Source organism: Gymnoscopelus microlampas, assembly GCF_963454915.1.
Source record: "Gymnoscopelus microlampas genome assembly, chromosome: 1".
NCBI lineage: Eukaryota > Metazoa > Chordata > Actinopteri > Myctophiformes > Myctophidae > Gymnoscopelus > Gymnoscopelus microlampas.
This window is the reverse complement of record NC_139962.1, coordinates 40,777,444-40,805,281: the sequence shown is the minus strand read 5'-3', so window position 1 is coordinate 40,805,281 and position 27,838 is coordinate 40,777,444. Positions and strand designations below refer to the sequence as shown.

General features: G+C 43.1%; 1 protein-coding gene across 1 annotated transcript in view; it reads left to right on the top strand.

The window, feature by feature from the left end:
• The first annotated feature begins 3,841 nt into the window (after positions 1 to 3,841).
• Positions 3,842 to 27,838, top strand: part of greb1 (growth regulating estrogen receptor binding 1) — a 41,469-nt gene continuing 17,472 nt past the window's right edge. Inside the window, exons 1-13 of the mRNA XM_084058607.1 lie at positions 3,842 to 3,939; positions 13,414 to 13,571; positions 13,703 to 13,810; positions 14,350 to 14,526; positions 17,100 to 17,282; positions 17,900 to 18,016; positions 19,243 to 19,380; positions 22,649 to 22,813; positions 22,992 to 23,084; positions 24,019 to 24,204; positions 25,048 to 25,184; positions 25,348 to 25,645; positions 26,137 to 26,265. Coding sequence (XP_083914733.1) covers positions 13,421 to 13,571; positions 13,703 to 13,810; positions 14,350 to 14,526; positions 17,100 to 17,282; positions 17,900 to 18,016; positions 19,243 to 19,380; positions 22,649 to 22,813; positions 22,992 to 23,084; positions 24,019 to 24,204; positions 25,048 to 25,184; positions 25,348 to 25,645; positions 26,137 to 26,265 — 1,882 coding nt within the window. The 5' untranslated portion in view covers positions 3,842 to 3,939; positions 13,414 to 13,420. The remainder of the gene's footprint in view (positions 3,940 to 13,413; positions 13,572 to 13,702; positions 13,811 to 14,349; positions 14,527 to 17,099; positions 17,283 to 17,899; positions 18,017 to 19,242; positions 19,381 to 22,648; positions 22,814 to 22,991; positions 23,085 to 24,018; positions 24,205 to 25,047; positions 25,185 to 25,347; positions 25,646 to 26,136; positions 26,266 to 27,838) is intronic.

Below are 27,838 nucleotides of genomic sequence, written 5' to 3'. Positions count from 1 at the left end.
TCTGTGAATTAATATTGGGGGGGGGGGGGTACGGGGGGTATCGCCCCTCCACTACTTCCTCCAACCATCGTCCGTCCGTCTGTCTGTCTGTCTGTCTGTCTGTCTGTCACTGTGGCACTTAGCACAGAGGGTGTTGGGTGTGTGTGGCTGTATGGTGTGTGTGTGTGTGTGTGTGTGTGTGTGTGTGTGTGTGTGTGTGTGTGGGGGGGGGGGGGGGGGTTATGGCCCCGTCACCATGACAGATTGCAATGGACATGAGGGGGCGGGGCGTTGAGGGAAGAGGGACCCAGGAGAGGGAAAATGAGAAATGAATGTTTTCAGAGCTGCGTTGGTTGGCCGGCTGGTTCTCTGTTGGGAGGTGTAGCAGACAGAGATCTGATGTGATGCGGTCTTGTCACATTTTCATAGAATTCTACCCAATGCTGATGGAAAAAGGCAAAGGATTCTATCAGTCACAGGGATTCCATATATACCACTTTGAAGACCCATCTCAAATGACTACGGCAAACTGCAACTGTCATCATTTCCAACCTGACATGTTGTACACTGTATTTCTTCTCCCCCCCCCCTTTTTTTTCCTTCTACTTGTGTAAATATATATTATTGTATCTTTATATTACCACTTTTAATGTTCCTGTCTATCTACGGATTTAAATTACGGATTAGTATTCTTGCTTATATTTCTACATTGGGCTTTAACATGCTTTGTCCCTTAAACATTTATTTATGCTCTATGTGTTGATATATATATATATATATATATATATATATATATATATATATATATATATATATATGTGTGTGTGTGTGTGTGTGTGTGTGTGTGTGTGTGTGTGTGTGTGTGTGTGTGTGTGTGTGTGTGTGTGTGTGTGTGTGTGTGTGTGTCTGTCTGTCTGTCTGTCTGTCTGTCTGTCTGTCTGTCTGTCTGTCTGTCTGTCTGTCTGTCTGTCTGTCTGTCTGTCTGTCTGTCTGTCTGTCTGTGTACTGTATATTTATAGAAGAATGTGGCTAACTTCAATTGAGTGCTGACTGTATTAGACTCCTTCAGCAAAATGCATGTCACGTCCACAACAGTTGACCATGGAGCTGTTTTACACCCCCATCACACATACAGCCTGATTTAAAAAGGATTACTGGAATACAGACAACAATACATAAGCCTACACGTTCATTACTGAGAAGGGAAAATGACCAACCTTTCCTTCAAAGATGTCATGTATCACGCAAAGCTTTAATCCCTTTTTCATTTCAAAAATGCTGTTTTTGTGATAACTGGCCGATGTATTTCAAACTGCAAATGACACCAGAATCCTTTTTAGAATACAAATTAATACATTTTGAGAGTAGTCATTTGTATGTAGTGATATTACACTGACTACATCAAAGTATTATGTGCTAAAATTAGCAAAAAAAGACAGAAATCTTTAGTTTGTGGGTTACGAGAATATGAGACATGAGACCAGGGGACAAAAGCACTTTAGACACAATCAACATTTAACACAATAGCCTATAAGATGAGAGCGCTGTTTGTGTAAATGATAGCTTTGTATTTCTAATTATGACTGGTAAATATGACTTCATATTGTATAGATTTTGAAGCCTATGTATTACCAGAGTAATTCAAAGTGAAAAAATATATATATTAAGTCAGGATACAGCAAATTACATGTAGCCTACTGGTTACATTTTTGTGGTGTTGTTGTTGTTGGACAAATAGTGGTGTGTCAATTATGAGCATCACTTCCTGTTGTCAGTCATTAAATTAATTTGAGGGATCAAATCAGTCAACAATAATGTGGGAACACAACCTGACAGAAATCAAAAAGGGTCATATTAGTCTGCCTACAAGATCTCCCTCCATACAGCATGTAACGGAGAGAGGTCCTCTGTTGTTGTTTTTTTTCTTATGTTTTGCACAGTTGTATTTATTGAATTATAATCATGAAGGGTAAATGCAATGTGTAATGGGTATGAGTGTAATAAGAGAGCAATATGTATTTAGTGGGAGGTTTTATTGTTGCGTTTAATTGAATGCTTCACAGTACCTGGTGTGGTTCAGTAGATTGGGCTGGACCATAGTCAGGAGGTCAGAGGGGGGTTGTGATGTGCTTTAGCTAGTGATGATATTTATGTTGTGTGGAAAAAGGAAAAAGAATCATGATTGTTGTAGTTCTTAAGAGTTTTGTAATATATGTGTATGTGGGTTAACTGTATAGGTATTCATGTATTTATTATGTTTAGATTTATAACACACCCCTTGGAATGGAGCAGTCCAGGCTCATTAGCTGCAGCTGGTATAAAAGGCTGCCAGTTGTCAGAGAGAGCAGAGGGGTGGAACACCACCATGTCAATGTGGAAACAATGATTGAAAGTTATCTATGTTGGTTGTGGTGAATAAATACACCGGTCTGGTTGAACTCTATTCCATGCCTCTGTGCTAATTCCAACCGCAAAGCTGGTCATCCTTACACAGCAGATTATCAAGCGCTGAAGTCACTTTTGTATTCATACCATTTAATCCCCATGCAGAGATTCAGGTGTCACAGCAGCAACAGCAGCCAGTCAGAATGAAACACAGGAGCTACTGCTAAGAGCAAGTGTCAAGAGCCATTGATCATTAATTTGAATCAGCTGTGTGGAGGGAGATCTCCTCTCCTTTCTTCTCTCCTCTCCTCTCCTCTCCTTTCTTCTCTCCTCTCCTCTCCTCTCCTCTCCTCCCATCCCCTCCTGTCCTGTCATCTCCTGTGCTTCAGGTGCTTATCCAGCAGAGGGCGACAGTCATTCATAACCGCTGTCACCTAGCATGGTAGCGCGACCATAGAGCTATGAGCGCGACTCACTTACATATCCAGCAGAGGGCGACAATCATTAATAAGCAAGCACATTACCACAATTCCTGATTAAAAGTTTACTCAGTAATCACAAAAAGAACAATTTGAAAGTTTTCGCTGTTGTGAAAGTAATGTACACGCCTCTCCCCCAGACAGTTGTTACTTTGAAGATGTTGAATATTATTTCAAAGCATACATTAACCACTTCAACCCTATATACTTTGGCTATTTGAAAATAGACAATGTACAAGCTCCCAATGCGTTGTGATGCGACTAGCTTGTAGATCGGCTATTTTCAAATTATTTCTATGCATTCGAAAACTTGTGAAACTGGACATTCTGCATAATGAGTACTTTTCTACTATTGGTACATTTTGGTACCAATACTTTTGTACTTTTACTCAATTAAAAAAAAAATCCGGACTTTTACTTGTAACAGAAGTATTTCTACATTGCAGTGTTAATATTGTTACTTAAGTAAAAAATGTGGTACTTGTTCCACCACTGCTAATAATCTGTGAATGAATAATGAATCTACTGGGTGGGTTACGGGTAGTAGTACTATATTTCAGCGTCACCCGGCGGCACCATAGTAGTTATAATATATCTAGAGGGCTGACTGCCCCGCCCCCACTTATTCATTTCAATGAAAGTTGCTCACAAGGGCATGAAGCACCGGGAAGTACCGCTACTTCTTGGATTGGCTCCAATATTGGAGCAATAGAGCAAGCGCACTAGCATTTCAGACGAAAGAGGCATGCGCAGTAGCGTCCTAAATGATGTCCTAAATGCTGGAGTCCTGCAATACCATATTTGGCCACCAAGCTTCTGACGCTTCAACCATTTTCCACGGTTCTGGGCGCTTGCAAACCATAGAGGTATAGTTGCAAACAGCTAACCAATTGGCGCTCGAGAGTCCCTCCGGGCTATGGGATGTAGACTCCACCATCCCATTGTTTGTCAAGGGACTGTGTGTGTGCAGGGAGAACTTACGAGAGGATCAGATCAGAGGTGAGGAGGACAGAAAGGAACACACTACTCAAGATATGGTGGCGGCAGAACACTTTCCCTGAACAATACTCGGGACTTTAGCGGTTTAATTGTACAGGTAAGTCTTTCAACACTTGTGTTTTTTGTTTAGTTTTTTTGCGCTTTGGTTAAATTTGTATGCATTTATTACTTGATTATACAGGTAATTTATGTTACCATGGCGTTGTGTTGATACTTCGACCTGAGGCTGAGTGTGTTCGCTCAGATAGTGTTGTTTGTTGGTGTATGTGTGTTTTACACTGGTATTGTACAAAGTAGGCAGAGTTAAACGTTTTAAATACTTTTTCTTTTGGGAGGGGGGCTCAGTAAGGTTCAGTGAGGATATTGATGCATCTCTGTTCACTTCACTGGCACTGCTGAGGCTGCTGCTCTATCTATGTTACTGGTTCTCAAACTTACATTTCAAGGACCCCCCTTAACTCTGACAGTATACAAATGGAACCAAATGGATCCGTTCCATTTGTATACTGTCAGAGTTACATACTTGTACAGGTCAATTTAGAAGAAATTCAAGAAACCCCCTTATGGAGTCACTGGACCCCACTTTGAGAACTGATCTATGGTACAATGTACCTCATTCATTCACACACCAACTGTTTAATTGCAACCATTTAGCACTTGTTTTCAATTACATTTGTTTTTTCTTTATTGGCATATCAAACATACAATTACATTGCCAAAGAAAGTGTCAAAAACAAAATAAACAATGAAAGAAAAGAGGAAAGACGAGGAAAAACTGGGGAGTATATATAGCATTGTGTAAACAGCTATGTCACATTGCAACTGGCTTACAAAAAACACTAGTGTTCATTTGCTGTTAGAAATAGTTATATATGAATATGAATAGTTATGTATGTCGGTAAGGGTAGCTTGGTATAAAGCTTTTTGAAACAAATAGCATCAATCTTTCAGGGTTTTGCGGTCAATAGGTATACACGTTTTTGGGACAAATAGCAGCAGAAAAAAAAAGACCAGTGGTTCCCAAACTTTTTAGGTCAAGACACAAAAGAGAAATCGGATGTTTTCCCGAGAGCTTGCAGATCAGCTATTTTCGCTACTTCTTAAACTACCTCTTAAATTTGTTTTCTAATTAAGGGAATTTCTTTGATTATTTTAATTTGATTCATGACATTCTTTTTGGGGGAAAAAAATGAATTTGTTTTCAACTCATGATTGAGAAACAGTGGTGAAGACAAGACAGTATGCTTTATACTTCATACAGTGTCTGTTCTTCATATGACAGAACAGACAGAAACAGAGTGAGACAGAAGTCAGGACTCAAGGACATGGGGGTGATAGAAATGCAGCCAACAGAGCAGCTATAGTTGACAGTGCACTCATTACATGTGTGAAGGTGCACACTCAACAACACAGGATCAATGCATCTACCTGTGATCAGCTAACACGATCTTGCTTGTGTAGAGATGGTGTTATATACTTCTGACAGATCATGCCAGGGTTAAACGTGTGATGGGAATAATGGTGTTATTACACAGAAGATGCTGGTTGACTGAGTTTGCTGGTTAGTTTACTCCTTTAGCTGGTTCACAATGTGGAAGTTCAATTAGCCTAGTTGACTGACTGGACTGGTTAGCTCAATGGACTGGTTGGCTCAGGCTGGCTAACTGGACTGGTTGGCTGGTTAAATGGCCAGTTGGATAGCTGACAGGCCGCCAGGGGCTGGCTAGCTGGTGTCCACCCACCAAGTAAATGCAATGGTGAAAGACGAAAGAGAGTGGGGGCTCTGGCCTGTGATGAGTTCAGTGAGTTCAGATGGTTCAGTGTGTGTGTGTGTGTGTGTGTGTGTGTGTGTGTGTGTGTGTGTGTGTGTGTGTGTGTGTGTGTGTGTGTATGTGTGTTAGCATCTGTGAAGCTGGAAGGTTCTCTCTCTATTCTTGTGTTGAGACTGAAGGAGAGACTACACCAACCAGCTGACCCTGTTCTACAGTCCACTGCCTGTTGCCTTATCTCTCTCTACCCCCCTACTTGCGCTTGCACGCGCGTGCACACACACACACACACACACACACACACACACACACACACACACACACACACACACACACACACACACACACACACACACACACACACACACACACACACACACACACACACACAAATTCATTGGGGACATTCACTCAGTGTGCATTACATTCACCCATCCATCCACACACTGATGGCAGAGGAAACCATGCAAAGCACCAACCTGCTCATTTGGAGCAGTTAGGGTTTCAGTGTCTTGCTCAAGGACACTTTGACATAAACACAGGCAGAGAGGATCAAACCAGGAACCTCCAGATTCCCAAGCGGCTGCTCTACCCCCCCCCCCCCTCCCCTCGTAATAAATATAGGTTTGTACACATTTTCATCCGCATCTCTGGATTTATATCTGTTCATTATTTAGCAGACACAGATATTATTACAATGATTAGTTTGCTTGGTGATGTGTGCACGAGTGCACACATGTGTGGGGGGGGCGTGACTGCTGTGTAACATGATCCACCATTGAGGGTACCAGGGTTAGAGGTTGAAGGGCTGTCTGTCAGACTGTGTGTGTGTGTGTGTGTGTGTGTGTGTGTGTGTGTGTGTGTGTGTGTGTGTGTGTGTGTGCGTGTGTGTGTGTGTGTGTGTGTGTGTGAGGCTAGTATGTGGGCCTGCCCAACAGAGAAAGAGCCTGGGGTTCCTATCTGACCTCGCCCATTATAACCTTTCACCCCCAGGACAGGCCTTTTGTGTCCACAAAGCCTAAGCCCATGGGATAGTGTGTGTGTGTGTGTGTGTGTGTGTGTGTGTGTGTGTGTGTGTGTGTGTGTGTGTGTGTGTGTGTGTGTGTGTGTGTGTGTGTGTGTGTGTGTGTGTGTGTGTGTGTGTGTGTGTGCATATTAGAGGTATGGGCCACATCAAAGTATTGCTTAAACATTGTTATCTGGATTGACCTTTGACTCTGCGGTCATGAGAAGCCCCTTCTAGCAGTGTGTGGGTGTGTGTGTGTGTGCATATGGACTGCAGTGGGCCGGGTGTTACACGGAAAAATTGAAATGGGTTGTTTTTCCTGTCCTAAATCCACCTCATGTCATCACTTAAACATGTGTTTTGTTATTGCTTATTTTTAAACCTGTTTATGCAGAGAACGTTTGCTGAGCGCACTTTGATGCAACAACACCCTGCTTATAGATACTCCCATTCATACCTGGTACGTAGCTGCCCTGTAAACACAGTCTCCTTCTGGTAGACACTGGGAGCTGACCAGTACAAACACAGTCTCCTGAGTCCTACCAGTAGACCCTGGGAGATGACCGCTACAAACACAGTCTCCCACCAGTGGACATCTCCCCTGGAGCATGTTCCTATATTTCACATATTTATTGTATGTACTGAAATGCAATGTGTGAATACGTAACACACTGCTCTTGTACAAATACCACCTGTACTTCATACAACTTCTCCATTAAACCAGAAGTATTTGATACAATACTTAAACATCTGTAGCAGCATATCCCTATATATATAGCATATAGGGGTGTATGATCCTAGAAAAATATTGCCTTGGAAAATGGCATGTGGAGTGTACCATTCCAGACTTGAAATAACAGTGAGGATTTCACCTTCCACAGTGTAGAGATAGATGCTCAGCAGAGACTCCTTGCCATGGTGTGTTGCTGTAATCTAGGGAAGAGTTAGGGTCCCTAACTGTGTCTGTGTGTGCTGAGGAAAGGGGGTTGGGGCGGGATGGGGTGTTAGAGGTCATAAAACATGACAATAGCGTCTCTCTCCCCAGGCTGAAAGAGGAACAGAGGGGCGTAGAGGAGGGGTGGAGATGAAAGAATCTCCCACTTCCCCGTCATGGTGAGAAGGAAAAGACGAGAAGAAAATGACAAAGCTCTTCTTGAGTTTTATTTCCCACCTGTTTCTCTTGTCTCGGTCGTGTGTTTTAGTGATTTCACGATGTAGCCAAACGGTGCTGTTACTTTTTTAAATACTTACAGTTATACACACGTACAATTTAGGCATTTAGGTGATGTTTTTATCCAGAGCAACTAGGGAAGATATAAAACTTTGTTAGGTAGAGCACTGAGAATTAAACTCTAGGCTGATTCTGTAGTTGTTTTTTTTAAAAGTACAGCCGATTAAAACATGGCTATTAAGCAATCCTGCTTCAGATGATAAAATGTATAATGGGTGTGTTAGATTTAGGTGTGCGCAGGGCGATAGGTGTGCCAATGTGCAAACTTATGTAGAAAGTAGCTCAGCCCCAAAAAAGTAGATATTTGGCTTTAACCCTAACCCCACGAGCGTGTACTCTGGGTTCAAATCTCGGGTGTTACATATAGACAGTATACACGTGACACGCCTAAATCTAACACACCCATTATTAATTTGATTAGCTGCAACTGTGTTGCTTAATATAGGGTTAGGGTACTATAAGTTCAATCGTATGCACCCTGCCATGTTTTCACCTTGTTTTCCTCCTTGTAAGTGATCAGAAAACAAGTATGTGCTCAAATTAACTAGTATGACCTGTCTTAATGTGTCAAATCAAGTGTAAATAACATACTTAGCATCTATTAAAGAAAGCAGTAACTTGTGGTTCAGACTCAGAGTAGAGATGTTTTCCCCCCCATTATATTCAACCATGTACTTCTAGTTATTGAATTGCTTAACAAAATGTCCCCGGCAACCTTCCAGTAAGAAGTATTCTGTTAAACGACGTAGTGTTTTTTATTCCCTTTGCTGTCAGCCAGGAGTGAAAGGAAAGATGAATCCCGTACTACTGTCATTAACACACCTCTCGGCTTTTGATCTCCTCCCTCTCTCCCTCTCTCCTTCCTCTCCTCTGGTTGTAAAGCGCAGTGGGTTCTTTAGAGAGGTGAAGGTGTTATGACTTCCCCCTCCTGTCTACTGTGTTGTTGCAGACATCAGGGTTTTATCTTCAGTTTCCTGCCTATCTCTATAAACATACCAACGCTAACTTACATATGAATGTTTGGAAGAAGGAGGGGGTTGGATGTGTGTGAGATGAGAGGCAGAGAGAGTCGTCATTAACATGAATTTCAAAGGTAGAATAGAAGAGGTTGTAAAGGAAGTCTTCCCTCATCTCTTATAAAGCTGGTTCACTGGAATAAAACTCCTACTGCAGTCAGTACTCTTCAAAGTTTATCAAACATACAAACACAATATAGACAGTTTCAGGCCGTAAACAAATAACACAGCTGCCCTGAAGGTCACAAACTTTGTGAATTTCCTGTTTGTAACTGTTCACTGAGAAACAACAAACTGTCAGAGAAACAGCTGCTATAGCTAGCCTACAAAATTGTTGATTCAATTATTTTCATAATACATTTTTACCAGGCTGCTCAGGATGTTTTCTGATTCAGTTTGCCTAAGTAAACTGACCTGGTCTTGACAAGGATTGACACTGCTCTCCTTGCAACAGTAGAAACTGCCTATATGTTTTGATTGATTGAATACTTTTATTAGTCAAAAATGTAAACAGCGCGCCACGTGGTACAGTCAGACATAAGGCTAAAAGGATAACTCAGTCACAATGGAGGCTGTACTCCTTACTATAATGAATCACATGCACAACGCATGCAGACGCGCACACACACACACACACACACACACACACACACACACACACACACACACACACACACACACACACACACACACACACACACACACACACACACACACACACACACACAGCTTTAAGTCTGTAATCTGACAGGTTAGTCTTTTCATTAAGCTGGCTGCCAACTGGTCAGTCAGTTTAGAGACAAGAGTAGCTCCCACTCCCAGCAGAGTGTGTGTGTGTGTGTGTGTGTGTGTGTGTGTGTGTGTGTGTGTGTGTGTGTGTGTGTGTGTGTGTGTGTGTGTGTGTGTGTGTGTGTGTGTGTGTGTGTGTGTGTGTGTGTGTGTGTGTGTGTGTGTGTGTGTGTGTGTGTGTGTGTGTGTGTGTGTGTGTGTGTGTGTGTGCGCGTTTGTGTTTGGGGGGGGGGGGGGGGGGGGGGGGGGTAGGCAGCAGCATATGGGCTGTCAGCGTTTAGAGAGAAGAGCTAGAGTGTGTGGTAGGGGGTGTAAGGTGGTGTCCATTGAGTCATTCAGCCATGTCATGTCACTAACCCTGTTAGCTGCTTGTATGACACAGATACACACTGAACTCTGTACAAACCCGTTGTCACCTAGCTGTTCTCAGATCAGCTGTGTTCATCCTCCTAGCAAAATAGAATTATTACCTCTGTTGTTTAGGCCTGACACGATCATGACATTTTACGTGAAGATTAACGTGTTGTGTTTTTGGTATTAAACATTGGAACATAATATATAAGAAATACGTTGTTTGATGTTTAGGCTTTGTAAACAAAAATTGCACATGGCACATATGACAAATAACTACAATATACAAAAAAACAAATAATCACCACTAATCAACTTTTTTTTTTTAAAGCAAAAACGTTATTTGCACCATGACACGTTGCAAGCTTGTAAATCTGCTATTTCCGGGATTTTAGAAATGTCTTGAAAGGCCTTTGAATTAATTCAAATGTTATGCTATAGTACTTACAGAATGTTCTTACTCTTAGTGATTTTGTCATAAAAATGTAAGATAATATAACAACACTTTTGCATTTCAATGGTATTTGACTATTTCAACATACAGTACTACTACCGCATATGGTATCACATACTATAATTGTTGCTTTGCATTGTTAAATTGCTGCTGCCATCAGCTATCATATTAACCATCAAGTTAATACGACAAAAATTAGGAAAAAATATACCGTAGCTTCACTATTTTTACTACTACTATTTTTTGTGAGTGTGTTTTGTTTTGTTTATTTGTTTGTGCATTAGAAGGAGAGAGTAACTGTTGACCAGAGACTGTCGCTGTGTTATGTTTTAGTGTGACTAACATACCACCAAGGGGAATTCCTTGGCCAATAAAACTCTAGCTGATTCCAGTTCAGAGAGAGAGAGAGAGAGAGAGAGAGTGTGTGTGTGTGTGTGTGTGTGTGTGTGTGTGTGTGTGTGTGTGTGTGTGTGTGTGTGTGTGTGTGTGTGTGTGTGTGTGTGTGTGTGTGTGTGTGTGTGTGTGTGTGTGTGTGTGTGTGTGTGTGTGTGTGTGTGTGTGTGTGTGTGAGAGAGAATGTGAGAGTGTGTCTAGGACTCTAGGTCAGGGCGACCCGACTCTGGTTGAGAGTTGTTGATAGTTTTTATGGCATGCTGTCTTGACAGACGGCATCAACTACTGCGGGTGTGTGTGTGTGCGTGCGTGCGTGTGCATGTGTTTCCAGGGAAAATGGCAGCCCAAAAGAGAGGCATTAAACACATTCTAGTTATCACAGTTTTGAGTAAACAGAAGTGACTTCCTCTCTCTCCTCCTACTCTATTAGTACATTTTTTCTCTCATTCCATCATTCTTTCCAACGCATCTCATCCGTCCTATTATTCTCCTTTCTGTTATTTGTTTATTGTTTCTCTTAACTCAGATATGTATTGCAATCCATATCTGTATTTAACACAGGAAAGCCAAGTCTCTTTTAGAGCTGGCCTTGCCTCATGTGGTTGCTGCATAATATCACATGAGAGAGAGTGATGTGTGATTGTTATTTGGTTGTAGATGAGCTGTGAACAGTTGAGTTCGACTGAGTAGTAGTCAAGTAGTGGGAGACAACCATTTATGATTTTGGCATTAATTATGCTCCACCCTGCAAATATTCTTCTGGGCCCCATCAATAAAAATGTTGCTAAGCAGTAAGCAATGCTAGCAGTGTGATATGTTGTAGTAATAAGATCCCCTGAACTCAATGTTGACCAATGACCGGACGTCCAGCATGTCTATTAGTAAATCCCTACATGTGGGTTTCAGTGTCCTTGACACCCAAAACACAAACACAGGCTGTTTTTGAAGTATTTCCCCCCCCCCCCCCCCGCTCTTTTCTTTTCTTCCCTTTTATTTTATTGTTTGCTTCATTTAGACAGCAGAGTATGCATCCCGTCACCGTGTCTATAATGTATTATAAACATACTTATACTGCATTATAATCTACTTATAGTGCGTGCCAAAAATCCTGAAGGGAGCGTCAACAAGTGTCATTTGGTAGCGGCGGACATCTTTGTGGGTTGTAAACAGGTTGACTTAACATTGCCCCTCGTGGTGACGACACGTTGGCATGTACTATAACACTGTATAATTATAGTTAAAGAACTCAAATACTCATAATGCTTTATAACAATAATCATAACATATTATAAGCATTTTTTAATGACTAATGACTTACCCTATGACAAGGATCATAGGGTATTATAATTGCCATTAATAATAATACAATATAATAATGTATTATAATTACTGTAATACTGCGTTATAGTGTAATATCCCCTTTTAAGTCATTATAAAAGACTGTATAATGTGTGGCTGTAAAATGATTCCACTATAAGTACTATGAGTGTTGTAAGTAGATTGTAATGCATTATAAGTATGTATTATAGACATGGGATGCATAACAAGTGTTACCGGAGAGGGTAGACAGACTGGAAGCTTAGGGCAGAGAGGGACAATAACGCAGGTCTCCTGCCAGAATCAAACCGGGGACATTTTGTGGTCATGTGTTCAACACACTATCTAGTGGTGTGACCCACAGGCTGGGGTTTTTATCCCCACTAGCGGCGGCCGGCAGGACTCTAATGGCTTTCGGTTCATCCATCCATCCACCTCTTTCATGCCAAAGAATTTGCTGTGCACTTTAATGAACCTGAGACGATGAGCCCCTCTGATTTTGGTGTCCCCATGTCCTTTCCTCTAGTCTAGTGCCACCGTTAGGGCAAGACTTTCCCTTGCCCATATTTTATTCCCAAACAAGATTTCTCAAAAACTGCACTGACTGGAATGGAATGTGCAGTGCACCTTCATGCATCCCGGATTATGGGCCCTACTGATCTTGGTGAACCCATGTCCTTTCCTCTAGCGCCACCATTAGGACAAATGGCACTTAGTAGCTTTTTCATTCCAAAAATGAGTGCAAAAACATAATTGCCTTGATGTATATAACATTAACGAGCGTCAACGAGCATCAGCTGGACATAGACACACACACCTCCCCTCTGCAGTGCTATGGAGTCTGTCTCAATTCTCTCCAAAAGCCCTTGAATATGATGGAATATGATTATTCCATCATATTCCCCCAAAAAAAGGTTTTCCAAAAACAAAAGATGCTTTAAAAAAAAAAAAAAAAAAATTCAATTAATTGAAAATCGATAACTTTAATCGACCAAATTCTTAGCGGTAGTTAATCGATTATAGATGAATAGTTACCATCCCTAGTTCATTCAGTGCATATACCGTACAACCGACCCCCCCACCCCTCACTCACACACACACACACACACACACACACACACACACACACACACACACACACACACACACACACACACACACACACACACACACACACACACACTTCTGGCACTAATTATAATCGTTCATATTCAGAATATCAATACGAGTTGTCTCTCTTCCCAGGAGGCCAATGGGGAACTCATATGCTGGACAGCTGAGGACCACCCGCTTCCAGGAGGTTCTGCACAACTCCATCGAGGCGTCGCTGCGCTCCAACGCCGTGGTCCCCCGGCCCGTCTTCTCCCAGCTCTACCTCGACTCAGAACCAACTGCACATGAAGGTGGGCTGGCACAAAACACACGCCCCTAATGGTGGTTTCAGTTATGGAAATGTATTTCCCAGAAAATTACAGCAGGAATGCTTTTAAAATAATTTTGAGATATCTTATTTGATAAGTGTGTGTGTCCACAGGTCGTATCGAGAATGATGATGAGGATGATGAAGATGGCTCAGAGTCTAACAGCCCCCCGGTGCCCTATCAGATGAAAACCCCACCTGATGGATGCTGCACCACCGATGGTATACACACACACACACACACACACACACACACACACACACACACACACACACACACACACACACACACAGTGTTTATAAATGTCTCGTTCATCACTTTTACATAGCTGAAAAGGTAGGGTAAGTGATATTTTTGGTTAAAACAAAAAGTATTAAAAGCACTATGTTAATAGCACTATATTCTGATAGTATTAATTGCTATAGAGCGTTTGTTCAGCCAATTGTGTCTGCTCATTTCTTTGTGTCATCACTTCCAATTTTGCTTGATTAATCTCTATCCTGTCTGAGTTCTCTATCCTGGTTGGTATCCTGACCTGAAAATGCATTTTCTGTTTAATAAAGAGCTGGAGAGACATGGAGACTCCAGTCACTGAACAAACACTCTATAGCAATGAGTACTATCAGAATATAGCGCTATTTAACACTTATATCTTAACAAAATAAAATCACTTACCCTACCTTTAAATGAACGTACTGATCAATCACAAACATTCAACCTTTTCAGTGTAGCCATGGTAACATTTGACCTCTGTCCCCAGGCTTCTGTCAGGCGGGCAGAGACGTGCGTCTGTCCTCCCTGGTGTCGGACCCTCTGGACGTCCCCCCTGGGTTCCTACTGGTGGGGGCCCGCTCTCCTGCCCTCCCAGACACTCTACTGGTGTGTGCTGTGGACCAACGCTTCCTGCCAGATGAGCGAGGACGCAATGCCCTACTAGGTGAGACCATAGAGTTATAATATATCTAGAGAGCGGACTGCCCCGCCCCCACCTATTCATTTCAATAAAAGTTGCTCACAAGCGCATGAAGCACCCGGAAGTACCTCTTCTTCCTGGATTGGCTCCAATGTTGGAGCCAATAGAGCAGGCGCACTAGCGTTTCAGACGATAGAAGCATGCGCAGTAGCGTCCCAAATGCGGAAGTTCTGCAATAGTTCTGAGCAGTTCTGAGGCTTCAATCATTCCCTCGGATCTGGGGGCTTGGGTGAGACAGGAGACACGCATGCACGCATACACATTAAGGATGGGACGATTAACCATTTAACCGAAATGTGGGTCACCAACCGCCTAGGACTAAATAACCGAATTTAAGCTAAATTAAGTCATCCTGTATGAAAATAAAATATTAACAGAATATTAATGGAATAAATCACTTAAATATAATCTATGATTGTTCCTCATACAATATTTTACAATACCTAATAAAGAAAACAACCGGACAGAATGAGATATTGACCTAATGTATGTTACAATACATGTTGTAGGCCCTATTTGAACTGCCCACACATAGGACTGCAGCTTTATGTATTGAAATGACATCATAGACGGTTAGCCGCCCACAGTCCAAAGGTTAATCTTTTACCCAAAAAGGTCCAAATGCCCATCCCTAATACACATACACAGTAATATGTTTACCCAGACAGTGCACCATAAAACCTCTCACACACATGCACGTACACCCTTGAACCACATTAACCCTATTCTGTCTCTATTCTGGGGAGAACATTTGCTGAAACCAGCAGATCTGCAAGCTCACAGTGAGCTTGTAGATTGGCTGTTTTCGGTGAAGAGATTTTGGTGTAGAGGGAAAAAAAGTTGGAGACCACGTACCCTGGGGCTCTCTGGTCAACATATAGGGGTTAAGAGGTTAAAGATAATACTAAACTGTTATACTGGAGCAATAGAAGTGCGTTATTGCCCACAGCCCTCAGGACCCACATATCCATGCCATGCTTAAAGCATGGCTTGTACTTTCCTCTTCTGATTAGGGAATGATTTTACATTAGTCTGTTACAACGTAGAGAATGTGAGTGGAGTTGAGTGGGGAGAAATGCTGCTCTATGCTCACTACATGGGTGCTGAATGGTTTATTATATTTTTGTAATGGGTGGGGACAGTTGGAGTCGGGAACTGTCTCAGATGAGTCACCACCACCCAATCCGGTGCTGACTACTCACTCTGGACACTATTCAGACTGATGCTAGGTTCTTGGTCTGCAACAGTTAATCAAACTAATCAATTTAGTTGATTATAAAAAATCATCCATTAGAATTCAAATATATATTTTTAATGAATTTTTACAACAATCTTTTAAACATGTAAAAGAAAAGGCATTCAAAAAACATTTACGTTAATTGTGATCTTGACCTTTGACATTTTCAACCCAAAATGTACGGTAATCATCTCTTCAGGGCAGCCTACTGATGATTCCCACAAGTTTCATGAAAATTTGCCCATCCATTCTCAAATTATTTTCTTCACAGTCTAACGGACAGAATGCATATCATATAATGTCATTTTACAGCACAGACTGATATCACAAGGAATCCAAGGCATCCAACCTCATCTTTATAGGTCTTTCCGTTCCTGAGATATGCACCATTATGTACCTTGACCTTGATAGTGACCTTGACTGTTGCCCTTTTCAACCTAAAGGCTAATCATTGTCTTCAGGGCAGCCTACTGATCATTCCCACAAACCTTCATGAAAATCGGGCCACCGATTTGTTATTTGTTAGCCAATGAAACTGTGCAGTCTGAAAGCAATAATATTGCTTGTTGTTTAGCTATCTTTTGTTGCATGGTTTTGATCTAGTAATCTAGTGATTTATTATACTGAATAATGGGCAAGTATTTAAAATATCATAATAAGGCCCTGTTCACTGTTAAATTCTGGTCATGTCAGATGGAACTAGTATACTTACAATCTAGATCTAATATTTTCCCACTCCCAGGCTTATATTAAAGAATGATCACCTATACTCAATCGCACCGCTTTGACTAATAATTTCCAGAACAACATCAATAATGGTTTGAGTAACAGATGTAACTCTGGTGGATACAGTGATTAATTGATGAACACAATCAAATGAAGAAATAACCAACCATCACAATAGACAAGATGATTTTAGTCAGCAACCAATGGGTGCGAAGAGGGGCGGGACATGACAAAGGGTCAACTGATACTATTTCTAGAACTAGACTTTTTATAAAAACAGGACTGTTGAATTGAATAAACAAACACCAATTTGCATGCCACTACTGTCAGTCCAGCTTGCAATCTGTACCTGTCATAAAGCAGTTACCTTCTCCCCTGCCCCTCCCCAACTCTGTTGATCATGCATATGGTTGGCAGTGACCCACAAGAGTAATAGCTGAGTGAGTCGGGAATCGACTGGTCGAGCCATGTTTCTGTGAACACCATAACACTGTAGTTCTTAATGTCCCATTGTAAGTCAATGCAATGTCCCCAAAAGTTCGCAAAACCAGCGTGTGTCTATGTGTGCCTACAGGGTTCTTGGGGACCTGTATGGGCTGTGGAGAAAAGGGCTTTCGATACTTCACCGATTTTGCCAACCACATCAACCTGAAGCTCACCACCCAGCCCAAGAAACAGAAGCACTTGAAATACCACCTGTACAGAAGCAACCAGGGCTTGTTGGTCAAAGGAGCCCCCATCTGCTGGAGAGGAAATGGTAAGAGACAAAAACAACTGCGTTTCTGTGTCTCTGAGGAGAAAGCTGGAAGGTTAGCTGAGTGACATCATCTCTGGTAACTTTCTCAGACTGCTGCTCACTCTAGAGGCACATAAACCTTTTTTCCTCCTTTAGACTTTGGTTTCTTAAACTCACGGCCGCGTCCTGTAGAGCGAAAACAGGTGGGGGCCTAGTATAGAGCCCTTGTGAATATGGTCTGCTAAGTATAGGGTGTATGTGGTTAAGATCTCCAGCTGAGCTGAGAAAGTCCAGAAAAGTGCTCTAGGGTCAGTGAGAATAATTTCAGTGTACCTGTCTGACCAGATGGGAGAGCAGAGGTTAAAGGTGGGGGTCTGGAGATTGCACAGAGAGGTCAGGTACCTGGGGCTAAACCTTAAGGTTGTAACGGACAGTAAGGACACCTCCAGGTGCATCATGGGTAACCCTGGGCTGATGGCATCTGCTCTGTCCGTCTATCCTATTTGTATGGCTTCCGCTTCCTATAGAGGTCAGAGTGTACAGAGAGGTCAGGGATATACAATTAGAATGGATATAAGAGACCTTTGGTGGTAATTTGCTCAGAGAAGCTATATTTGGTATTTTCTTCCCTGTTGCAGATGGCAGAATGAGACCGTTGGGGTCGGGCCTGACAGAAGGTCATGTGCCATCAGATGAGTCGCTACCCAATACGGTGCTGACTACTCACCCTGCACACACACCAGGCAGCTATACAGGTATCAATTACACACGCACACAAACACACACACACACACACGCACACGCACACCTGTATCAATACCGTTTCAATCACTCACAAACACACTGCTATTGTTAGAGAGGCTGCGATGTTTTGTGAAGCAGAGGTCATAACCACTTAAAACCTATATACTCCGTTGACCGGAATCCCCCACGGGTCTGTACTCGCTCCCCTCCTTTTTTCCCTCTACACCAAATAAATGTTACACACGTTTTTTTGGGAGGGGGCTTGCTTGTGTTCCCTGGCTCGAAAGCTTCCCGTTTCGAGCCAGGGAGCACTGTTGAAGTGCCCTTGTGCAAGGCACTTAACCCACAACTGTTCCAGTGGATCCAGCTGCTCACTGGCCAACAGTGTAAGAATGTGGTTGTACTGTGCAGTTCCCAGGTATGAATGTGTGTGACTGTGTGAGTGTGAAGCAGGGCTGAGAAAGAACATTCATGCTCAGCGAACCACTTAAACCCTACATAATTATTTATGTGGAGTCCCCCAAGGGCTCTATACTAGGCAGCCTCCCGCCATTGCTCTACACCAGCGGTTCTCAAACTATGGGTCGCGACCCAAAGTGGGGTCGCAGGAAGGTGCCGTTGGGAACCTTGGCAACCAAAAAAAGAAAAGAAAAGTTGCTACCAACGTGAAGGGGGCTGTGATGAATGCAATTAGTGTTCATTGAGTACACCCTTGTTCAATATTAATTCCTGTTTACAAATGTGAAGGCTGCTTATTGGATCATCCAGGGTGGATGTTATCTCATGTGACTGCACATTACTTTACAGAGAGTCTACTACTAACTAGCTACTCTTCGATGGTGCAATCAAATTTAGTAGCTAATTATTATTTACAAAACAAACAAAGCCCTTACTGCCCTAAGCCCATTACATTCCAGAACATAAGAACAGTTGGGGCAACTATACCCTGGTGATTTCATTGAATTGCACAACTTACAGTACAAGCAATTACCGTAGTGAAATCACCTGCTTTAGTATTTGTGTTGACCAAGACCACCCTGCCCATTGATATACTAGTAAAACCTAATTAATTAAGTCATTCTTCTCTCCATCTCTCTCTCTCTCTCTCTCTCTCTCTCTCTCGCGCTCTCGCTCTCGCTCTCGCTCTCGCTCTCGCTCTCGCTCTCTCTCTCGCTCTCTCTCTCTCTCTCTCTCTCTCTCTCTCTCTCTCTCTCTCTATCTCTGTCACTCTCAGCAGCAAGCGGCCATGTTGACCCCATGGGTCTCCCTCATATGGACGATGCACCCCCCACCCTGACCAACGGCAGCCATGTTGCCCCACCCCTTACCCAGCCGCCCCTAAACCACTCGGGACCTGGGAGACCCTGCGCTGGCCGTACGTACAAACCAGGGATTTCCATGAAGTCCCAACACGTTCACACACACACACACACACACACACACACACACACACACACACACACACACACACACACACACACACACACACACACACACACACACAATAGGGATGGGAATGTGCGTCACTAACCGAAATGTGTGACACTAACCGGACTAGATAATATAGTATAGTACAGAATAGTAATGGAATACATCACTTAAATATCATCTATAAATGTTCCTCATACAATATGTTACAATACCTAAAACATTTGAATAGAAGAAAACAGCCGTAGAGAATGAGATATAGAGATGTATGTTACAATACATGTTTTAGGCCCTATTTTAACTGCCCACACATAGGACTGCAACTTTATTTATTGATATGATGTCATAGACGTCATATCCCACATTCAAAAGGTTCAACGTTTACAAAAAAATCACACCTGTGTGAAGGTAGCGGCGCCTTTGATATATTTTGTCATAGATATGTGTTTCTACTAGAGAAACAATATTAAATCTCTGTAAATTTATTTCAAGGCTTCCAGTGGCACTAAATAGTGCCATGAATAGTAACATAGTGATGTCATGAATAGTGACCAATCAGAACGTTGACGGACCTGACCAATCAGAACGTTGACGGACCTGACCAATCAGAACCTTGGCGAGCCTGACCAATCAGAACGTTGACGGACCTGACCAATCAGAACCTTGGCGAGCCTGACCAATCAGAACGTTGACGGACCTGACCAATCAGAACCTTGGCGAGCCTGACCAATCAGAACGTTGACGGACCTGACCAATCAGAACCTTGGCGAGCCTGACCAATCAGAACGTTGACGGACCTGACCAATCAGAACGTTGACGCAAAAGCCAGGTATAGAGGGCTAATATCCGCTCTATACCTAAAGGTATAGAGCGGCTAGCGCCGCTAAAAAGAGGTCTAAACTTTCATCCCTAACGCCAAAGGAAGGACAGATGTGGAGCATTTACAGTATAGAAGCACATTATGAGCCAGGTTTTACCCAACCTTTAAGTTCAAGATGTATTTTGACCTTCAGGCTGTATTTATCAACCAGTAGTGGTCCTACCAGACCATCGGATCTACATTTCTTGTAGAGGAAGAGCATTGATTGATTGAATTTTTTATTAGGCAAAAGGAATGTAAAACAACACAGTTACATTGATAATACTTTTTGTCTAAAAGGTCCAACCAAAAAAAGTCCTTGCGGACTTGTTTCCGTTGGGGTCCTTGGTATTAATTTCATAGACATATATAGTCGCAACCAAACAAGCAGGGACACCAAATACAACCACCACAGTTGTGTAGGTACATTGTAGTAACATAATCCACCATGAAATAACTTTTTCAAAAATATTGAAAATAGCAGATATACAAGCTCCTCCGCATGAGTATTGAGCTTGTAGTCAATAATCAATAGTTATTGTAGCTGTAGTTTATTGAGTCAATGAGTAGAAGGTAAAGAATGTAGATAAGGTGTTAGAGATTAGTAAACATCCCTCCCTCAGCATTTGTTGCACTCACATTTTCAATAGTTTGATTACATTGTAATAATTGAATGTGCTACTATATGATGGGAAGGTTTTGACTGAACATGAGCTAGACTGCATTCCATTCACAGTACAATGATGCATGGCATAATGTAATAACACACCTAGTTTAAAAACAGGCACAGGAAGATAGAGAGAGGGGCAATCAGTGTGTGTGTGTGTGTGTGTGTGTGTGTGTGTGTGTGTGTGTGTGTGTGTGTGTGTGTGTGTGTGTGTGTGTGTGTGTGTGTGTGTGTGTGTGTGTGTGTGTGTGTGTGTGTGTGTGTGTGTGTGTGTGTGTGTGTGATTAACCCCCTCCCCCTCCTATCTTCACGTCTCTTGAAAGGGCGGGAGAGCCCCTGTCTATCACCTCTGCAGGAGCCGGCTGCAGTCTCTGTGTGTGTGTGTGTGTGTGTGTGTGTGTGTGTGTGTGTGTGTGTGTGTGTGTGTGTGTGTGTGTGTGTGTGTGTGTGTGTGTGTCTGTGCGTGTGCGTGCGCGTGCGTGTGTGTGTCCTCTGTTGTCCTTGCTTTCATTTACACTTCAGGCACTAAAATGACCCTCCTCTTTTTTTGTCCTTGTCTTCCGACGTCTCTCGGCCTGTCTGTCACCTCTATAAAGCAGGGTTGTAAAACTCCCTGTCTATCTGTCTGTCTGTCTGACTGTCTGTCTGTCTGTCTGAGTGTCTCTCCTTTCTGGAAGGCTTCCTTCCTGTCCTGTTGTATATTTCGTGTCCTCTTTAACATGTGGTACTTTAAGCTCAATTCATACACTCCATCGCCCGACATTGTTGCTTGTTGAAAAGCGCTGATCGGCAAGCGAACAATGTGTCACATCTTAATGTTAATATTCATGAAAATTAAAGGGTTGCAAAAAACAACAACCATAAAACACAATACAACACTGAAGAGCACATCAGAAATTTGCAAAAATAAGTGTTTGATTAACCACCTTAAAACAAGTGACCCTATTTTGGGCCTGTCACAACGCGTGTGAGCAAAAACTTTGCTTGTATATGCTATTGTCACTATGTAATGTACGATGAAATGTGTAGGTCACATGACAAGTTAAACTAAGTAGTGCAGTACCCGTTCGGGGTGTGGCTGCCATTAGCAACGTATGCTCGTTTGAAGTGGCCTGGTTCTGGAGAGCCGCTCACCCGATCGACTTCACACCTCAACATTTCCTTTGATCCTCAGCACTACACCCACAAAGTGTGAAGTCGATCGGGTGAACGGTTCTGGAGATAAACAAGAACCGTTCAGACATACTGTACATACTGTACTGACAGAGATTCATGGAATTCATAGACAAAATTATTGCAAAACTATATTTTGTGTCAGTGTGCACTATAGAGCAGTGGTTCTCAAAGTGGGGTCCAGGCTTGAAGGGGTTGCAGGGGTTCCCCAGCTATGATTGATAAATAGTAAACAAATGGACCCTTACAGGTCTGTATCTCTGAGAGTATAAATGGAACCAATGGTTCCATTTGTACTCTCTCAGAGTTAAATTTAAACTTTTTACTGTGTAAATTGGGGTCCCAGAGATAAAAAATGTACAAATGGGGGTCCGTGGCCTAATACACATCATACTGGGGGGGTCCTTAACATTAAAAAAGATGAGAATGACTGGTATAGAACGCTGTGTGTAAACGTGGTTTGATTGATTGATTGAATATCTTATTAGGCAAAAAAAATTTATGAATGTCCTACAGGGTCACATGCTAGTAACGGACCCCCTAAAAAGCGACACAAAGGCTGGTCCCCAGAGTCCTCTGACAACAACGTGAAGACTCCGCCATCTACATCAGCGTCATCATCATCCTCAGTAGCAGCAGCATCATCATCATCCTCTGCTGTGCCTAACGGAGGGAGAGCAGGTAAGAGGAAGAGAGATTCATGTTGTGTACCGTGTGTGTGTGCGTGTGTGTGTGTGTGTGTGTGTGGCTACGTGTGTGTGTGTGGCTACGTGTGTGTGTGTGTGGCTACGTGCATGTGTGTGTGTGCGTGCATACATGAACATATTATTCATGTTTTCTTTTTTTCTCATCAATCCAGAAGCCGCCCAGGGGTCCTTAACCTCGGGGCTGTCTGTATCAGTGCCTGATAATCTGCTGCACACCTGCAGACTACAGCCTGTCATCTTCAAAGGTCAGTCTAGGACTCGCTGTCTGTCTGTCTGTCTGTCTGTCTGTCTGTCTCACCCTGTTCTTACTGTGAGAGTGAGTGGTGAGTTTGATCCCCTGTGTTCAGGCCTGTGGGAAACCCAACAGATGGACTCTCCCGGTCTCTTTTACTCATAGGTCGAAGGTCAAACAAATGCCCAAGGCTCTCCGACATCCACTCATCCTCTCTTGTCTTCTCCTCCGCCACATCCATCCTCCCACCTGTGCCTCCTTTCCTTCCCTCCATTCCTCCATCCTTCCACCTGTGCCTCCTTTCCTTCTCTCCATTCCTCCATCCTCCCACCTGTGCCTCCGTTCCTTCTCTCCATTCCTCCATCCTTCCACCTGTGCCTCCTTTCCTTCTCTCCATTCCTCCATCCTTCCACCTGTGCCTCCTTTCCTTCTCTCCATTCCTCCATCCTTCCACCTGTGTCTCCTGGCTGTTGCTCTCTCATAGAGATAAATTGTAGCACTGAGGATTTTATTGTCTATCGTTCTTTAGGGATGGATCAGTCTGTCATTTCCCACAACCTGATCCTTTATGACAGCTGGTGTGTGTGTGTGTGTGTGTGTGTGTGTGTGTGTGTGTGTGTGTGTGTGTGTGTGTGTGTGTGTGTGTGTGTGTGTGTGTGTGTGTGTGTGTGTGTGTGTGTGTGTGTGTGTGTGTGTGTGTGTGTGTGTGTGTGTGTGTGTGTGTGTGTGTGTGTGCGCGTGCGTGTGTGCATGTCCATCCACTGGCAATATCTTTGACATATTTGTGACATTGGTGTAAATTAGGTAATTCCATACTGTATTCATCCATCTGTCTCTCCTAATCTCTCTCTCTCTCTCTCTCTCTCTCTCTCTCTCTCTCTCTCTCTCTCTCTCTCTCTCTCTCTCTCTCTCTCTCTCTCTCTCTCTCTCTCTCTCTCTCTCTCCAGGCCATGGTCCTCTGCCTCAGTTAACAGGTAACATCAGTGATGTGTTGGTGAGTTCTCTGTTGCAGAGTTGTTACCTCAGTTCTCAGACTCTGCCCAGAGTCTACCAGCACTATGGCCCTGCGCCCATCCAGCCTCTGTCCACTGAGATGCAGATACTACTCACCGTCTACTACCTGGTTCAGCTGGGTGAGCAACCACAATCAATCCATAAATCAATCATCAATCAATAAAGCACTTTATGGATGCAACAGTTCATCGATTAATTGATTATAAAAATAATCAATGTATTTTTTGGGTGCTCTTTACCCCTTTTTTAGCCGTTGTGCCAATTGATTCCTCCACACACACACATTTGTGTGTTGCCACTGCTGTTGTAAAAGATAACCAATTAACACATCGGGTGCCGAACACGGTCTGAACCGTGTGTTTACATAGTGGCGCTTCCGAAGCTTCGGTGCCGAACACGGTCTGAACCGTGAGTTTAGTCTTTTTGTTTTTTTCGTTTTTCTCCGCACGGGCGGGGCTAGAGCAGCTCTGGGAGCATCCATTGTAATCCTGCGAAGGAAGTGCCAGATCGCTCACCGCGATTTTTTTCCCCCATCCGCTTCCTGTCTATTTCCTACTTTGAAACGCCTATATCTCCGAATCTGTTTCCTGTGGGGAAAACCGGTCATGCGCGATGCGCGATCCCCCCCCCGCTGTAACCCGCGAGGGGAATGTTATGGTTCCAGCCTGTAGCCAGACTCATGGCACAACATGAATCGATGCTTTTTTTTCCGTGGATTTGCTTGTAACGCACACGGAAGCTTTAAACAGCAAAGCGCAGTCAATGGGGAGAATGCTGGCACCCACGGTAAGTTGTTATGAAAAAATGCTGGCACCCGATGTGTTAATACAATAATCGTTTTTCAAGAATAGCGAAAATGGCTAATCGGCTTTCTCTCTCTCTCTCTCTCTCTCTCTCTCTCTCTCTCTCTCTCTCTCTCTCTCTCTCTCTCTCTCTCTCTCATATATATCTGTGGTCTTCAGGCCCAGACCAGGTCCCTCTGATCGAGGACCTGGAGCAGATCTTCATGAGGTCCTGGAGGGAGTCTCACCTGAGTGAGATCAGACAGTACCAGCAGCCCCAGACCCCTGCCGCTACTGGGAGGCACTACGGCATGGAGGTGAGACTTAGTTAGGGAGGAAGGGAGGAAGAAAGGAAAAAGGAATGGAAGGAAAGAAGGAAGAAAATTAAGAAGGCAATATTATCAATGAACTAACTAATGAATGAATGACCTAGTGTACAAATGGATCAATGAATCCCTTCTTCTTCTCTCCTGTCTCCAGATCCCGTCCACCCTGCCAGGTCTTCCAAAGCAGCATATGCCTCTGCCTCCCCAGGGCCAGCAGGCACTGACCCCCAGTCAGCTGACCCCCAGCCAGCTGCCCTGGCTGGCCCAGCTGGCTGCGTCGTCCTGCGGGGAGGGTGTGGTGGTTCTGGGGGAGCAGGGTGGATCCTCTCTGGCTCAGGGACTCAGTCAGACCTTCAGCCGGCTGATGGAGGGACGACTGGCCAACACCAACTACGTAGTGGTCATCTGCACGGCGCCGGGCCAGGATACACAGTCCTGTGTGGTGGTTACAGGTTCGTTGTCCTATTGATGATTTAAACTTAAACCCTAGCATCACTATTCTGGGGGGAACATTAAGGGAAAAGACAATCTACAAGCCCACAACTCTAACTGATACATCTTGACCATATGACTGCAGAGATAATGTGTAATGGTTTGTGTGAGTTGGGCGGAAATGAGCCAAGGAATCCAGTGAATTATTTTTGGGAGTTTTTGACTGTGTGACCTATAAGGTTCAAGAGTTACAGTCCAAACCGTGAAGGGCCCTGTTATAGCGCCACCCTGAGGCCGATTAAAACAATTTGAGGCAGAGATTCTTCCTTGAGACTACTGCGTGCAAAGTTTCACGCTGATAGGTCCAACGGTGCCAGAGATTAGCTGCTCACAGACACACCTTCGGTCGTCCGGCCTGGCGGAGACAATAATGAATAATGGCCAATATGTCTTGTTTGTATAAAAATATTGATGAATCATTTAACAAAAGAAAATGTATTGTGTGCCATAGGTAAACACCAGTGTCGAGCACTGGCAGAGAGTATATTCTCTCCCAGCGAGGGACTGGGAGTTATCCACCAGCAGCTGTCCTCTGGTCTGGCCCATGAACTCACCCAGTACTGCAGCTCTCTGGGACCAGGTACGCAACCACATCACATGCATACATCATGCTTAACTGTAAAAACAGTACCTCACTGTACATCCAGGATATTCAGCTAGATTAGGCAGAGGTCACAATTGTAAAAGGACTTGGAAGTCGGGGGCCACAAGACGGTGACAACAAAAAGTAACAAAATGTTCATGGTTCAACTGTTTAACCGGAAACCGGTAAGACATTTGTTACTGGTTGGTTAAATGGTTAATTCATTCTGTTATTTTGAATAATGTTTTGGAACGATGGTACACCCTCTAAAGTGATGCCTGGCGATAGCCGTCCAGCCGCCATGTTACAAAGCTGCAACTGCTTCATGATTGCTGCCCAATTCTGCCTTACTAGTTGACCATGGAGAAATAAACAGTGAAAGTAAACAGTAAGCTATATTTGGCTAAAAGTACAGATATCATATTTGAAAGAGATTTTTACTCCAGTAAAAGTTAAAGTCACCCGTAATAAAATCACTTGGGTCAAAGTGTTAAAGTAGTTCACATTAAATGTCCTTAAGAAATGGTGTTAAAAGTAGTTAAGTATCAAAAGTAAAAGTACAAGAAGCTTTTAATTTTACAAAGAAACAAAACAGCCAGAAATGTTGATTTCTTCTTCTTCTTCTTGTTCTTCTTGTTCCTCTTCTTCTTGTTTCTCTCTTCACTTTATTATTAACTGATTGAACTTTTTGAAAATGTGTAATGAAGCAATAAGAGACTTGATCATTTATCCCAGTACCATTCTTCAGGTGAACGATCTCACATGTTAGTGTGTCAAGCTTACATTTCCATGTACAGTAGCTTGTGGCTAGATTCACTACTTACAGACTGATGTAGCTTTCAAGTAGGTCAGCTTTTTTTCACCATGTAGCTGGTTAGCTTGAGAACAGCTACATCCCTACATTTTCAATGGCACATCAACATAAAAGAGTTCTATAGATGAGTTTTGAGTGCAGTTCTTCCATCTCATGCCATCTCCATCCATTTGAAGCAATTTCTGAGTGTGGATTGTGTCCATCATACCAAAGAAAGAATTCTCCATCTTCATCCACTTTTACTGCAGCTTTTACAAGGTGGTATGTTTTAGTTTTGAATGGATATTGCCCATCACTCCATCCATTAGTCGTATGTGTCATTCAATTACTCAATCGCATCCTGGGCTGAATGATGCTCTACCTCTCAACTAATGGTTCATCATGAAACACATCATAACAGCCTCCACCACTCTTCTCACAAAGACGCTTCCCTGCCAGGGACCCGTGCCCAGAACACACACTGGAATACATGCTTTCTCTAACACAGAAATGATCCTATCAAACATCAAAATAACTAAATTCAGTATGAAGCCAACCATAATAAGTCACCATGATGGACATACTATGTCCATTGTTGCATGCTATAGGACAGTGGTTCTCAACCTGTGGTACGTGTACACGCATACACGAGGCCCCCTCTGGTGATACGCAGAGGAATCTTTAAAAAAGATTTACATTTTTTGATGAGGGTCTGCAGCCAAATATATATTAATTTGGGGGTTCTTGACATAAAAAATACATACCGTAGATCACTGT